Source organism: Pseudophryne corroboree, chromosome 7 (genome assembly GCF_028390025.1).
Source record: "Pseudophryne corroboree isolate aPseCor3 chromosome 7, aPseCor3.hap2, whole genome shotgun sequence".
Lineage (NCBI taxonomy): Eukaryota > Metazoa > Chordata > Amphibia > Anura > Myobatrachidae > Pseudophryne > Pseudophryne corroboree.
In genome coordinates, this window is record NC_086450.1 from 419,613,188 (window position 1) to 419,626,927 (window position 13,740).

Sequence of the window (13,740 nt, forward strand, 5' to 3'; positions counted from 1 at the left end):
TTTACAGTGCCGACATGAAAATAATGTGCCTTCTCCATCTCTCGACATCTGCCCCCCTGAACTTACCATCTCAGGTAGGAAGCTGTAACTCTGTCTTCTGTAACTCTTATGATGTCAGGGCATATTTAAAGGGAAAGTCCACTTTAGTACAACACCCTTCTGCCTAGTAACTTATCTACCCCCCACGTTATAAGTCTCTACCCGTGGGCATCCTGATACCCGAACTCTTTGTGTTTTGATCTTGTAGTGCTGTGAGAGGAAGTGTGTCCTGTATTTCCCTATAGAGCTTAATAGAGGTTCTCTGTTGAGCCCTATCAGAGCGTCATGGACAAGTTCCATCTCCCTGAGCTGTGAGCTCGCAGGGTGACCTCAACTAGCAGTGGAGGAAAGACAGTGACTTGGAAGTTCTAGGCTCTAGCTCATAGGGGGAACTGTATCCAATACTCTAAAGAGTGGAGAAGTGGAGACGGTGTCTGTGGTAACCAATCAGCTCTCCTATGGGCAACTTTTCCACTTGTCCACTCTTTAGAAGGTTGGCTACATCTCCTACAAAGTCCTCAGTCCGATTTCAGCAGTCGAGTGAAAATGCAAAATCATGCACTTGGGTCTGAAAAATACAAAGGCTAAATATAGTATTAACGGCACTATACTGGAAACTACTGAGGAGGAAAGGGATCTAGGAGTCCCTATTTCAGGTGACTTAAAGGCAGGTAATCAAAGTAACAAAGCAATGAGGAAGGCTAGTCAGATGCTTGGTTGCATTGGGAGAGGAATCAGCATCAGAAAGAAAGAAGTAATAATGCCACTGTATAGGTCATTGGTATGGCCTCACCTAGAATACTGTGTTCAGTTCTGGAGGCCATATCTTCAAAAGGATATTAATACATTAGGGATTGTACAAAGAAGGGCAACTAAAATGGTGCATGGCCTACATCACAAAACATACCCAGAAAGACTAAAAAAATCTCATTATGTATAGTTTGGAGCAGAGAAGGGAAAGGGGGGACATGATAAAACCCTTGATATATTTTCGAATGTCTCTAACAAAGTCCAGGAGAGAAGCATTCTACAAATGAAGAAAAGTATAACACAAGGACATGCACTGAAACTGGAGGGAGGTAGGTTCAGGGGAAATTTGAGGAAATATTATTTCACAGAAAGGGTAGTGGACAAGTGGAATAGCCTCCCATCAGAGGTGGTAAAGGTTAAGACAGTAGAGCAATTTAAACATGCATGGGATAGACATAAGGATATCCTTACAAAGAAATAAGGATCAAATAAGATTTGAGGTAAAAATATGGTAAAAAAGGGGCAGACTCGATGGGCCAAGTGGTTCTTATCTGTGTTTCTATGAGTGTAGCCAGACTCCGTAAAGCTAAAATCTGATGGTTGCCATGAGATGTTGCCCTGTACACTTGGGCACACATGTCATTTAACCTTTATCTGATTTCTGCTGGCCTAAACTGGACTTCCTATCTCAAATAATACGTTAACTCCACCTTCCAGCTCCAGGATCCCCACTCAATCACAGAACATTGGCAGGGAACAAACAGAAGGTCACGTTAGATCCTCATGTCCGGCTCAAAAAGGACAAACTGGACTTGGTAAGTGTTATTGCAAGCACTCCTGGTTAATGTTGGTTGACACCTAGATGAGTTGCAGACCAGGGGGTACATTAAATTAGACGTGAGAGGGGGCAAGTTGCAACAGCGTGGAAGAAACACAGCCAATGGCCCCCCTCGTTGCCCTATCTAGCCCTGGACTCATGGATTTTTGAAAGCAGACCTATGGGTCTGTGAACAAAAAAGCACAAGTATGGTGGTAGAGTATGTGACACACTTACTCGCAAACGCAGCAAAGTCATGTCTACTGTAATTGAATTGACATTTAAGCCAGTAGACAGACAAGTGTGTTCTTAAAGAAGCTTTCCACCCAGAACAGATGTTCATTTTAGGTGCCGTACACTACTGAAGTTATCTTAAAACATAGTGTTCTATGTAACTGAGGGGCAGTGTCACCCCCAATGTGAATGCTGGTTTGATTGTGGCTGTATTGCCATTCATGTCCCTCCTGCCTAAATGTCAAGTATGCCAACAGAACATAGCTCAAAACAGAGACCTCTGCTAGTTAGCCTGGAAATGTGACATAACTGGCCTCACCCTCATTCTGCTGCACCTTCCCATGATTCCTGATAATGGCCAGGCCAAATGATGCCCTTAAATCACAACCACTGCTAACTCCATTGAGGCATAGCCAGCGCTGTCTTTAGGTGAAGCCATGTGGTCACCTAAGGCCACAATCCCATTATATGGGGGGGTTGGGGAGTCCTAGGGCTTCAATAGTGCTTCTGCCAGCCCAGCATTGGGGTCTGATTTATAGCTACGGGCTGTATTTACTCATATAGCCAGTCAGTCTTATATTTTGTTTGACGTTAGATCCTGAAGGTCCTTAGGCTGGATGTCTCGGATGAGAAGAAGAGAGAACTTCATCAGGAACTAATCACAGACTGTCAGGGGACAGTAGCGTATGGAGGTGAGTATTACAGGCTATATATAAAGGCCAGTGGTATATCTCTGGGTGCTTAGACCTCAATGAAGTACAAAACTGACATTTTATAGGCTGTATTTGAAAAATGACAGTTGGGAGCTGATTGGTTGGTACTTTATCGCTCTCCACTGAATTTCTCTCCAAGTTTTGATAAATCTCCCCCTTAGAACAGTAGCCATCCCTTAAAGACTACTGACAACTAAACACATACAGGTTGAGTATCCCATATCCAAATATTCCGAAATACGGATTTTTTTGTGTGAGAGATAGTGAAACCTTTGTTTTGTGATGACTCAATGTACACAAACATTGTTTAATACACAGAGTTATTAAAAATATTGTATTAAATGACCTTCAGGCTGTGTGTATAAGGTGTATATGAAACATAAATGAATTGTGTGAATGTACCAGGGACGTGCGGTGAGGTAAGTTTCTCAGGAGGCACTGGTTAGTACCAGAGCCAGATTTGCGCACAATATATGAGCCAAATGGTTCACGTGGGCATTATACACAGGTACAGCAGTATAAACTCCTGAAAATTTGGTGGGTTTTGATCAGAGATGGGCGGAAAAGATAAGCAGGTGAGGCACTGCCTCACCTACCATAGACTTTTTACTCCAGTGTTTTGACTATAAAAATACAGCGCGCGTAGTTTTTCCAGCATGCACATTAGACACAGGCGCAGGTGTCGGGGCACGGACTCCTTCCTGGCCTCCACGGCGGTCTGCACGGTCAAGCGTCACAAACGGCGCGAGCGCTGGTGTTCAACCTCTTCAGCCTCGCAAGTGTCGTTCGAGTCGGACACCGTTTATTGCGCTACCACGGCAGTGCAACGTGGTCTGATGTTTCGGGTCCAGGACGGGATCCGTAAAGGCCAATACGTCAATATCTTCGCCCTCACTAGTGTTGATCGTTAAGCTTTGCTTTCGGCTACGAAGAAAAAGACAGGGCAGCGAAGCCACTTTACGATCCTACCCTAATTGGGTTAGGCGCATGTTAATCTACGCGGCGTGTTATTTTGAGACGCGCCCGGACGAGCACATGAACCTAGTGCGCTATCAATTCCTTATACACGTGCTGTACCAGGAGTAAAAAGGGTCGGCTAAGCGACGTTACTTTTCGGTCTTCCGGTGCATACTACTCGGCCGGGAGATCTACATTTTTTCGGTAAAATGGATGTCGAATTGTGCTCGGAGCTGACACAGGGCTCCGTGGGCACCGAGGAGGGCAGTACGGCGAGACAGTGGCCAAAGCGGCCTGGCTCTCGTTCTGCTGCTTTCCAAGCGGGCCCATCAAGCACAGGGCCTGGTAAATGCTTCGCTTTTCATAATGCCCAATGTGAGTTGGGTGGTCAGTGTCGTTTTCGTCGCTCCTGCATCGGATGTTGCGGAGCCCATGGGATCACGGACTGCACCAGTCCTGGGTCAAGGGGTTATTTCGTCTCGCAGACCCGGCAGAGTCGCGTTCCCGCGGGCCCCAGGCGCTGGCCTTGGCCCCCACCCCAATTAGATTACTGGCGCTCATACCCTGGCTGCGAGGGTACCCGCGGCGGGTGGACGCCCAATTTTTGCTCTCGGTTTTCGCGTTCAGCTTCTCCTTACCGATATCTGGGCTAGTGGGTCCTGGGGCTGGTACGAACCTGCGTTCGGCTCGGGAGTTTCTGGTCGTGCTCCGGCAGAATGTTCAGGCGGAGGTTTCGTTGGGCAGGAGGATAGTCCCCCCCCCCCCCCCTTTTCGGAACCCCCTCTCCCTCTTACCAGATTTGGTCTTGTCCCCTGTCGGGATAGTTCCCAAGAAGACAGCAAGCAAATATAGGCTCCTACAGCATCTTTCCTGTTCCCTGGGTCATCCGTAAAGGATGCTATCCCCGATTATCAGTGTAGGGTCATTTCCCTGTCCTTTGATTCGGCCATAGCCAACATTAGGTCTTTTGCACCGGGGGTCGTGATGTGTAACTTGGACATCCAGTCAGCATTTCGTCTTCTCCCTCTGCACCCTTCCGCCTTTCGGTTTCTGGGTTTTTATATTGGGCGATGGCTATTACATAGATCGGTGCCTCCCTATGGGTTGTTCTCTCTCTTGCGCATACTTCAAGGGATTCAGTTCTTTCCTTCATTGGTGCCTGGAGCATGCGACGGGCGAACGGCGAATTTCGCACGGCTTGGATGATTTTCTTTTGATCAGGCCACAGGACTCAGATCGCTGCGCTCGCTTGTTACGGAGGGCACTCGCCCTCTTCGCACGCTTCGGGGTTCCGGTGGCGCCTGAGCGGCCTTAGGGGCCCTCTGCATCCGTAGTTTATCTCGGACTTCAGATTGATTCGGCCATCGGCCCCTGTAGGCTCCCTGTGGATAAGGTGTTACGTTTTCACGATGATATCCTTTATGCGCTTGCTGCGGGCAAGCTTACTCTCATGCAGGCTTAATCCCTGTTGGGCCTGTTTAATTTTGCTTGCAAACTTATCCCCATGGGTGGGGGGTTTTCTGTAGGAAATTGGAGCTGGCGACAGTTGGAATTCGACGCCCGCATCATTTTCTCAGATTGTCCCCCGAACTTCGTCGGGATTTACGTGCAAGGGATAAATTTCTGGTTCGTTTCAGCGCCGTTTGTGTTGGATGGGAGGCGGTCATGTCTGGCACCTCCCTGGAGCTTTTCTCGGACGCTTCTGGTGCTTGCGATTAGCGAGCGCTTCACGACACACTTGCTGTTGCTGGAAATTTTTCCCCATACTGGGCGCATTGGAGCTCTGGCGCTATGCCCTGCGTAACAAACAGGTGGTCTTCTGGTGTGACAATTTGGCCGTGGTTTTTGCCATCATCAGGCAGGAGTCCACATCCTTGCCGGTACTGCGGGTCTTCGCGCAGATAGTCTTGCTATGCTGGGTGAACAACATTACGTTGCGAGCCAAGCATGTCCCGGCCACGCGCCACGAAATTGATGATACCCTTTATCGCGGCGACTGGCAGCAGTTTAGGCAGTTGGCTCCTGCAGCTCTAATCCAAGGGGACTTCTGTCCTGCTTCTGTGTGCAGATTGGAGGATTTAGCCCACAGGTCTTTGGCTCCTGCAACTTTCGCGGCTTATCTGGCCGCTTGGGAGCGGTGGAGTCGCTACCTTCTGGAGAGGGGCCATAGTAGTAAGACCCCTCACTAGGCAGATGGCCCATAGTTGCATTGGATTCGGGATGGTCAGGGATGGTGGCAGAAGGCCGATCCCTGAACATCTGGGCAGCAGGCCCTCAGGGATGGTGGCAGAAGGCCGATCCCGGAACATCTCCTACATTTCGGATATTATTTCTATTATAATTTTGAGATATTTTCTTTTCATGTGCTATCTGGTTTGTGCTATAATAATAAATGCCATCCCTTAGTTAGAGAGGGAGTTTTTCATCCAAGTTTAGATTTAACAGGCCTTCCTTTCAGTCCATAAAAGCCACGGTTTGTGGTGTAGGATTCAGCGCTCACGATACGGGGATACGATACGGGGATTCGAGGTTCGCCTCTTCATGGCGGCCTTTACGATGGCCTTCCACGGTGCATTCAGGGTGGGTGAGCTGGTGTCCGTCTCTCGGACTTCTGCCTCGCTCATGCTGGCGGCCCACGTCGTCGTACGCCCCCACGGTTTGTGGTGTAGGATTCAGCGCTCCAAGACTGACGTAGTCGGCAGGGGGCTGTGGGTTCGAGTGGGTCGGGCTCGTGTGCGGGGCATTTGTCCAGTTATCGCGGCCCGGTCTTATTCGTCTGTACGGCCTCCAACGCCTTCTGGGTGGCTTGTCCATATTGACGGTTTCCTGTTGACCGCTTATCAATTTCGGTCGGTTTTAAGACGTTGTATCTTATACCTGGGTCTACCTCCGGACGACCATGGGACTCACTCTTTCCGCACCGGCGCTGCTTCAGCTGCTGCTGCGGCAGGTGGGTCCGAAGTCGACGTCCGGGCACTGGGTAGGTGGAGGTCTGGTGCAGTCAGACGCTGTATCAGGCCTTGTCCTCCCAGTGCGCCCCTTTGAGGATTAGCTGCTCGTCGCAGTTGCACTTTGCGACTGCGGGGGCCTTGAGGAATTTTTGTTTTATCGTTGGTTTTAATTGCGGCTTTTGCCGGCTGACGAAGTTTTGCGTTTTTGCCTCAAGTCAAATTGGGCGACCCCCCCCCCCCCCTTCTCCCCCCTGTTAGGGATGCAGGTTAGGTTACCCCTTTTCTCCATACTATGTTTTGTTCATTAACCTCAGTCACACCCTTTTTTTGCAGGAAGGCGGCTAGATTCGCGCTTTATATGGCTTGTCGGCCGTGGGTGGCAATGATCTGGTACACCGGTTCTTGAGGTCTTGTTAGCGTCGTGTTCTGTTTTTCTTTAGTTTTAGTTTTAGTTTAGTTTTTCTTGGTTCAGGTGGCAGTGGCAGGTTGGTAACCTGCCAGTTGGCCGGTTTCTGAACGGTTATTTAAGTGTAACTTAAGGAGTTATTGTTAGTAAATTCGGGTGAACTTTTAGGTATTTTATAGTCTTAGTATTAATTGATGGGCACCACGGTACCTGGTGGGGCCCATATGATAGACCATAAACATGTGTGGATATCGGGGCCGGAGGCCCAATTTTTTACCCCATAGGGGCGGAGCGTACCTCCTTCCCTACAACTGTTGGTGGGCAGGGGTAGTGGCAGAAGGTCGACCCCTGGCCTTGGATTTTGGATTTCCGATGTCTGGGATGGGGGCAGGAGGCCGATCCCGGAACATCTGGGGCAGAAGGCCCCCTCACACATATGTTTTTATTGCTCGGGATGGAGGCAGGAGGCCGATCTCGGAATATCTGGGGCAGAAGGCCCCCTCACACACATATGTTTATTGCTCTATTTTGTCATATCATTTTGGATCACCCGTATTAAGTTGTTTATCATGCTTAACCGTTCTTCTCCCCGCCACCTTAGTTAGAGAGGGAAGTCTGCATTCTTAGTTTTAGTATTAATAGGCCTTCCTCTCAGTCAAAATAAAAAGCTGACCTTTCACGCCAATTATGGTTGTTGTATCTTTATTTACTAAGATAAGTGTGCTTGAGTGGCGTGCGAATGCATCTGACGTGTGAAGTTTAAGACTGCGTAGGTCATGAATGTGGCCGAGACAGCATAAACTCACCGGCTGGGCTTTCGGCGCGCCTCTTAATGCATCACTCTGGCACGGAAGGGGTTACAGTTTTTGTGGGAGGAACGTAAGAAAAACTGCCTGGATTGTGATTGGCTGGATTCTGTATAGGGGCTGGTCTGACATACATATAGTCTTCAGACCTAAGACATCCTGGCTCTTTCCTGGTTTTCCGTGAACCACCCTCCCGCCCTGGGGAGTTGGGTTTTTGTTGCTCCAATGGGGTTACTTGTGTCGGCTTTTGGTGGCCGGTTTCTGAACGGTTATTTTAGTGTAACTTAAGGAGTTTATTGTTAGTAAGTTCGGGTGAACTTTTAGGTATTTTATAGTCTTAGTATTAATTGATGGGCACCACCTTACCTGGTGGGGCCCATATGATAGACCATAAACATGTGTGGATATCGGGGCCGGAGGACCAATTTTTTACCCCATAGGGGCGGAGCGTACCTCCGTACCTACAACTGTTGGTGGGCAGGGGTAGTGGCAGAAGGTCGACCCCTGGCCTTGGAGTTTGGATTTCCGATGTCTGGGATGGAGGCAGGAGGCCGATCCCGGAACATCTGGGGCAGAAGGCCCCCTCACACATGTTTTTATTGCTCGGGATGGAGGCAGGAGGCCGATCCCGGAATATCTGAGGCAGAAGGCCCCCTCACACACATATGTTTATTGCTCTATTTTGTCATATAATTTTGGATCACCCGTATTAAGTTGTTTATCATGCTTAACCGTTCTTCTCCCCGCCACCTTAGTTAGAGAGGGAAGTCTGCATTCTTAGTTTTAGTATTAATAGGCCTTCCTCTCAGTCAAAATAAAAAGCTGACCCCTTTCACGCCAATTACGGTTGTTGTGTCTTTATTTACTAAGATAAGTGTGCTTGAGTGGCGTGCGAATGCATCTGACGTGTGAAGTTTAATGCTCTGCCTCTCCTGCCTCACCCCACCGCACGTCACTGGAATGTACACACACTTTGTTTAATGCACAAAGGGCCTAATTCAGAGTTGATCGCAGCAGCAAATTTATTAGCAGTTGGGCAAAACCATGTGCACTGCAGGGGGGCAGATGTAACATGTGCAGAGAGAGTTAGATTTGGGCAGGTTGAGTTCAAACTGAAATCTAAATTGCAGTGTAAAAATAAAGCAGGCAGTATTTACCCTGCACAGAAACAAAATAACCCACCCAAATCTAACTCTCTCTGCAAATGTTATATCTGCCCCCCCCCCTGCAGTGCACATGGGCCCTCATTCCGACCTGGTCGCACGCAGGGGGACTTTTGGACTGCCTACAGGGGTGGGGATAAACGCTGTGCAGGGGTGCGATCGATTGTGCAGAGAGCTGCACAAACAAAAGTTTGTGCAGTCTCTGCACAGCTCAGGACTTACTCAGCCGCTGCGACGATCCGGCCTGGAGGTGACGTCAGGATCCCTCCCTTGAAACGGCCGGGCACGCCTGCGTTCGGCCGGACACTCCTTCATAACGGTGAGTTTACACCCCCAGCCGGCCTCTTCCTGTCAATCTTCTTGCGTTTGCCGCTGCAAACGCTATCTTTGTTCTTTTCGCCGGGCAGCGACACGCCAGCGCATTGCGGCCCGCACGCATGCGCTGTTGAGACCCGATCACACGGCTGCAAAAATCTGCAGCGTGCGATCGGGTTGGAATGACCCCCATGGTTTTGCCCAACTGCTAACAAATTTGCTGCTGCGATCAACTCTGAATTACCCACAAAGTTATTAAAAATAATGGCTAAAATTATCTTCAGGCTGTGTGTATAAGCAGTGTATGAAACATAAATGCATTCTGTGCTTAGACTTAGGTCCCATCACCATGATATCTTATTATGGTATGCAACTATTACAAAATACGGAAAAATCCGATATCCAAAATACTTCTGGTCCCAAGTATTTTGGATAAGGGATACTCAACCTGTACTGTATATTGAAGCCTCCTTTCAAAACTTACATAGTAGGTGACTTGCTGGCTGGCGTTCAAGACTTTGGTTTCATGTAGTAAATATGTCCAAGTGTTTTCTGACAGAGGTGCTTACTGCTGGCTTGTGTCCTCCTGTCAGATTTCCTGCAGGTCCTACGTGACTGTCTACAGGACGAGTTAGAGGAGTCCAGCCTAGATTGCAGCTCGGTACTCTTCACACATTATGAAGTGGCCAATTTACTCGACACATCTGCATTCTATTCCCCCGTCACTAAGGTGAGAGAGCGATGCAAAGCGGATACGTTTGGGTTTAAGCTATTGTCTTCTGTTATCAGACATTACCGGCGTGAAGATTTCCCAGAAAAATGCCATGAGCGCACAGGCATCCACATTGATATAGCTGTCACTTAGAAGTAGTCAACCTGTATCTCTCTAGCTGTTCTGTCTGTGGAGACAGGTGGGATAATTACTGAACCAGCAAAACACAATAACTCACTTGAAATCCAGAAAAAATGACATGTTGGGGGTACTTGAGCTTTAGATTTCATAACCCAGCATTAGTCAAAACATTTTTGTAGGATAGAATAGAAGAAGGGTCTCACATCGGGGCTTTCCATGGCTCTGGCTACCGCATTTACTCCGATGATAAAACTCAATGCATTCCTTTCTATGTTGTCGTATCTCTATGACTAGAGCCCATGATGTTACTCTTCTGTCTATGTGACATACTCGCCTCTAACCAGCAGGAGATGGACGTTCCTCGATTCTCTGATGGCTTAGAGCTGGAGCAGCTGCAGGACGAGGTGTCTGAATTGAGGCAGGAGATTCAGCGGCTGAAGGTGAGCATTGGAGGTCAGGAGTGTCTTATACATGTTGTAGGATACTATTCAAATGGCATTATCTAGTTCAGTGCCCGTGCTTATAGCATTGGGTCAGTGCTTAGGCGTACCGATGTCACCACGTGCTGTGTATGAAAGTACACATGGTGCATTCTATTGTCATGGCTGGCTCTACCATTAGGCAGCTTTAGGCAGCTGCCTAGGGCGCCGGGAACTGGGGTGGTGCCACTGAGTCTCCCTATCACAAAATGAAGGCTGTCTCTGAAAAAAACATCCTTGTACTTAATGCAAGTGGTGTCTGTTGAACTTATAAGTCACACTTTCATCTGAATGGCTGGGAAGTGGGTATTGGTGGTGGTTGGGGGCAGTCGGCTGCATTTTTGCTTAGGGTACCGAGAAACCTTGCACCGGCCCTGGCTATTGTACATGAGCGTCACTTATCAGTGCTATTCCTGTGCTGCTTTGCTCATCCGATCACCTGTTCCTTACCCAGCCTGTCCCTGACCTTGCCTTAGCCCTTTTCTTCTAACTGTGATCACCCCAATACCGTGATTTTGGACTTTGTTTTGTCTTTTAAATGATTGCTACTTTAAAACTTCAGCAAACTCGCTGGAAACCTGCCGTTATCTGCAAGTTGCAGGCTATAACATTTACCTCTAAAGCTCAGCATATGGAATCAGGCAAATTTAAGGTGTCCATAGACTTAAAAGATTCATGTTTAAAAGTTCTAATTTGGGAAGGGTGTCCGTGCCTTTACAAAAATCAACATTTTCCATTTTGGGAACTACTGTTTAGATTAGTAACTGCTCTTAATCATGGCCATAACAGTGGCCCATGTAAGGGCTCCAGTTATACCACATTTAGGTGCTCGTCTACAGATCAGGCGTGGAGTGCTATTCATACATCAGACTCTCACGGATGGGTCATCAATTATCAAAAGTCTCGTCTGATTCCTGCAGGGTGGATGATTTTTTGAAGGAGTTATTTTTGACACAACTCTAAACAGAGTATTTTTGCCACTGGACAAGATCCAGGTGATGAGAAGCCTGTTGGGACTCTACTGGCTGATTTCCATGCGATTTGCCATAAAGCTTTTAAGAAAAAAAGTTTTGATGTTCAGAGCTGTCCAGTTTGATAAGTTCCACTCAAGACAATTCCAGAGAGAGTTGTTATCAGAAGGGAACACGTCTCATCACCAACTGTCCAACCAGGTTGTACACAAAATGTCCCTTCTCTGGTGGTTAAGGAAGGACTATCTCAAAAGAGTTGGGCAGTTTTGATTTGAACTTGGAAAATTGTGACCATGTATGTACACCAGTCTCAAGATTGGGGATGGTGATTCATTAACGTCACTTTCAGGAACTTGGCTGAGACAAGAGTCAAATCGTTCAAAAAGCTCAAAATGTGTTAAAGAGCAGTCCAAAATACAGTTTGAAAGAGCTACAGTAGTAGCATATATAAATCATCAGGGAAGGAGCAATAATCTAGAAGTACACAGAAAAAAGAAAAAGCAGATTCACAGATGCACACTAAGCACTGCTAATCAGAATAATTATAATAAATTCTCCAATATAACATAGACGAAACTGATGGTGGTGCTTAGCATATTTTTGTCCATAAATATATGGGCCCACCTAGCGTGACCAATCGACCTCATCAGGTGGGTCCGTTTCTTAAAGTGCTGAACTACAACCAACAAGGTGCAATGTATTGGGTATGGTTGACCGGTGGCCAGGATCCCGGCAGTCAGCATACTGGCGCCGGTATACTGGCCGCGAGAATGCCAGCAGGGGGGCAAGCGCAACGAAGCCCCTTCTGGGCTTGCTGCGCTCACCACACTGCGGGCCCAATGGCTCGCAGGTTCTATTCCCACTCTATTGATGTCGTGGACTCCCACGAGTGGGAATAGCCCTCGGCCTGCTACCGGTGTCGGCATGCTGACCGCCGGGATCCCGACTGCCAAGATCATGACTACATCCCGGTACAATGACCATGCCATTCCCTTAAATAGACATTTCTTAGTTTGTGTTGCTGCCATAGGGTATATGGAAAATTAGGTGTTAACTAACTCTTTGTGCTAAGGATCACTAGTGTTCAAATATTAGTCCCAACGGACATTAGTGTGAGGGGTCCTAGGTTGTAGGACTTTGTGCCAAAATGAAAAAGAGACTGCTCCAGAAATGGAATTATTTGCTGACAATCAATGGTTTATTCATGTTGGGTATGGGATGCCGCCAGAATGCCTGCACGGGGTCGAGTGCCACCAAGCCCCTTGCAGGGATCCCAGCCACCAGAATGCCTGTAGGGGGGGCCAGTGCAACCAAGCCCCTTGCGGGCTCACCACACTGTGGGCTTGGTGACTCGCTGCGCTTGCCACAGCTTCTATTCCCACTTTATGGGTGTCGTGGACACCCACGAGTGGGAATAGCCCATGTTAGCCGAGATTCCGGCTAGCGGCATTGTCAGTGGTCGGAATTCCGACGTCGATATCCCGACTGCTGGGATCCCGACTGCTGGCAATGCAACTGCATCCCGTTTATTCATATACATTTTTTGAGAAGATAATAAAAATGGGGGTTTTCCATTGTTGTAACGCGTTTCGCTGCTCGCTTCCTCATATAATGGAAACATAGTGTTATTGTGGGTGGAAGGAATCTGGGCTTTGGAACTAATCCTGAGAACTTTTTAAACAATCAATTTAATACATTTTGGCTATGGTGTGCAGAGACGTCAACCTTGCTAGGAATGCCGGGCAGGTATGAGAACTTTAATCAGCACCTTTATTGCTCTAGTATCCCCCAGTGATCGTTTATGTTTATGGATATAGCTTTATCACTTACTAGTGAATTTGACCTTTGTGGTCTTCAGTTTCCTTTAATGATTTTAACACTTTTGGAATTTTCAGGTTCTTCTGAGAGAAACAGAAACTAGTAGGAAGGTAACTGAAGAGGAACTTCATTCTCTAAACCAGGTACGTGCAGACATAAGTCCTCTCGCAACTGTGTGCCAAAAATGTCATGAACTTGTTGATTGCAATGTAAGTTAATGGCGGACTCCTTTACAGAAAGTGCTGGGACTCCTGTCAGAGAACCGATGTCTCCAGAACAAATTGCAGGTGGCGCTAGTGGCCCAGCGACAGTCGCACAGTGCAGAGCATGACTATGAGGAGGTCATTAACCTTCTAGAAACAGAAATCATGGAGCTTCAGAACCAGATGACGGGGAAGAAGAAGCTAATGGCGTTAGAAGTCCATGAGGTGACAAATTACAGCACTTTCAGAAATGCTTAAAGGGTTT

The 13,740-nt window shown here is 47.7% G+C and overlaps 1 protein-coding gene across 3 annotated transcripts in view; it reads left to right on the top strand.

The window, feature by feature from the left end:
* The window catches only part of LOC134945482 (syntaxin-binding protein 4-like), a 194,004-nt gene that overhangs the window by 133,398 nt on the left and 46,866 nt on the right, over positions 1-13,740 (top strand). For 2 of the 3 annotated variants that reach the window (XM_063934802.1, XM_063934800.1), the window contains exons 11-17: positions 8-74; positions 1,507-1,604; positions 2,436-2,532; positions 9,745-9,881; positions 10,349-10,444; positions 13,350-13,415; positions 13,509-13,700. In XM_063934802.1, coding sequence (XP_063790872.1) covers positions 8-74; positions 1,507-1,604; positions 2,436-2,532; positions 9,745-9,881; positions 10,349-10,444; positions 13,350-13,415; positions 13,509-13,700 — 753 coding nt within the window. The remainder of the gene's footprint in view (positions 1-7; positions 75-1,506; positions 1,605-2,435; positions 2,533-9,744; positions 9,882-10,348; positions 10,445-13,349; positions 13,416-13,508; positions 13,701-13,740) is intronic. The other variant, XM_063934801.1, reaches the window with a different exon arrangement.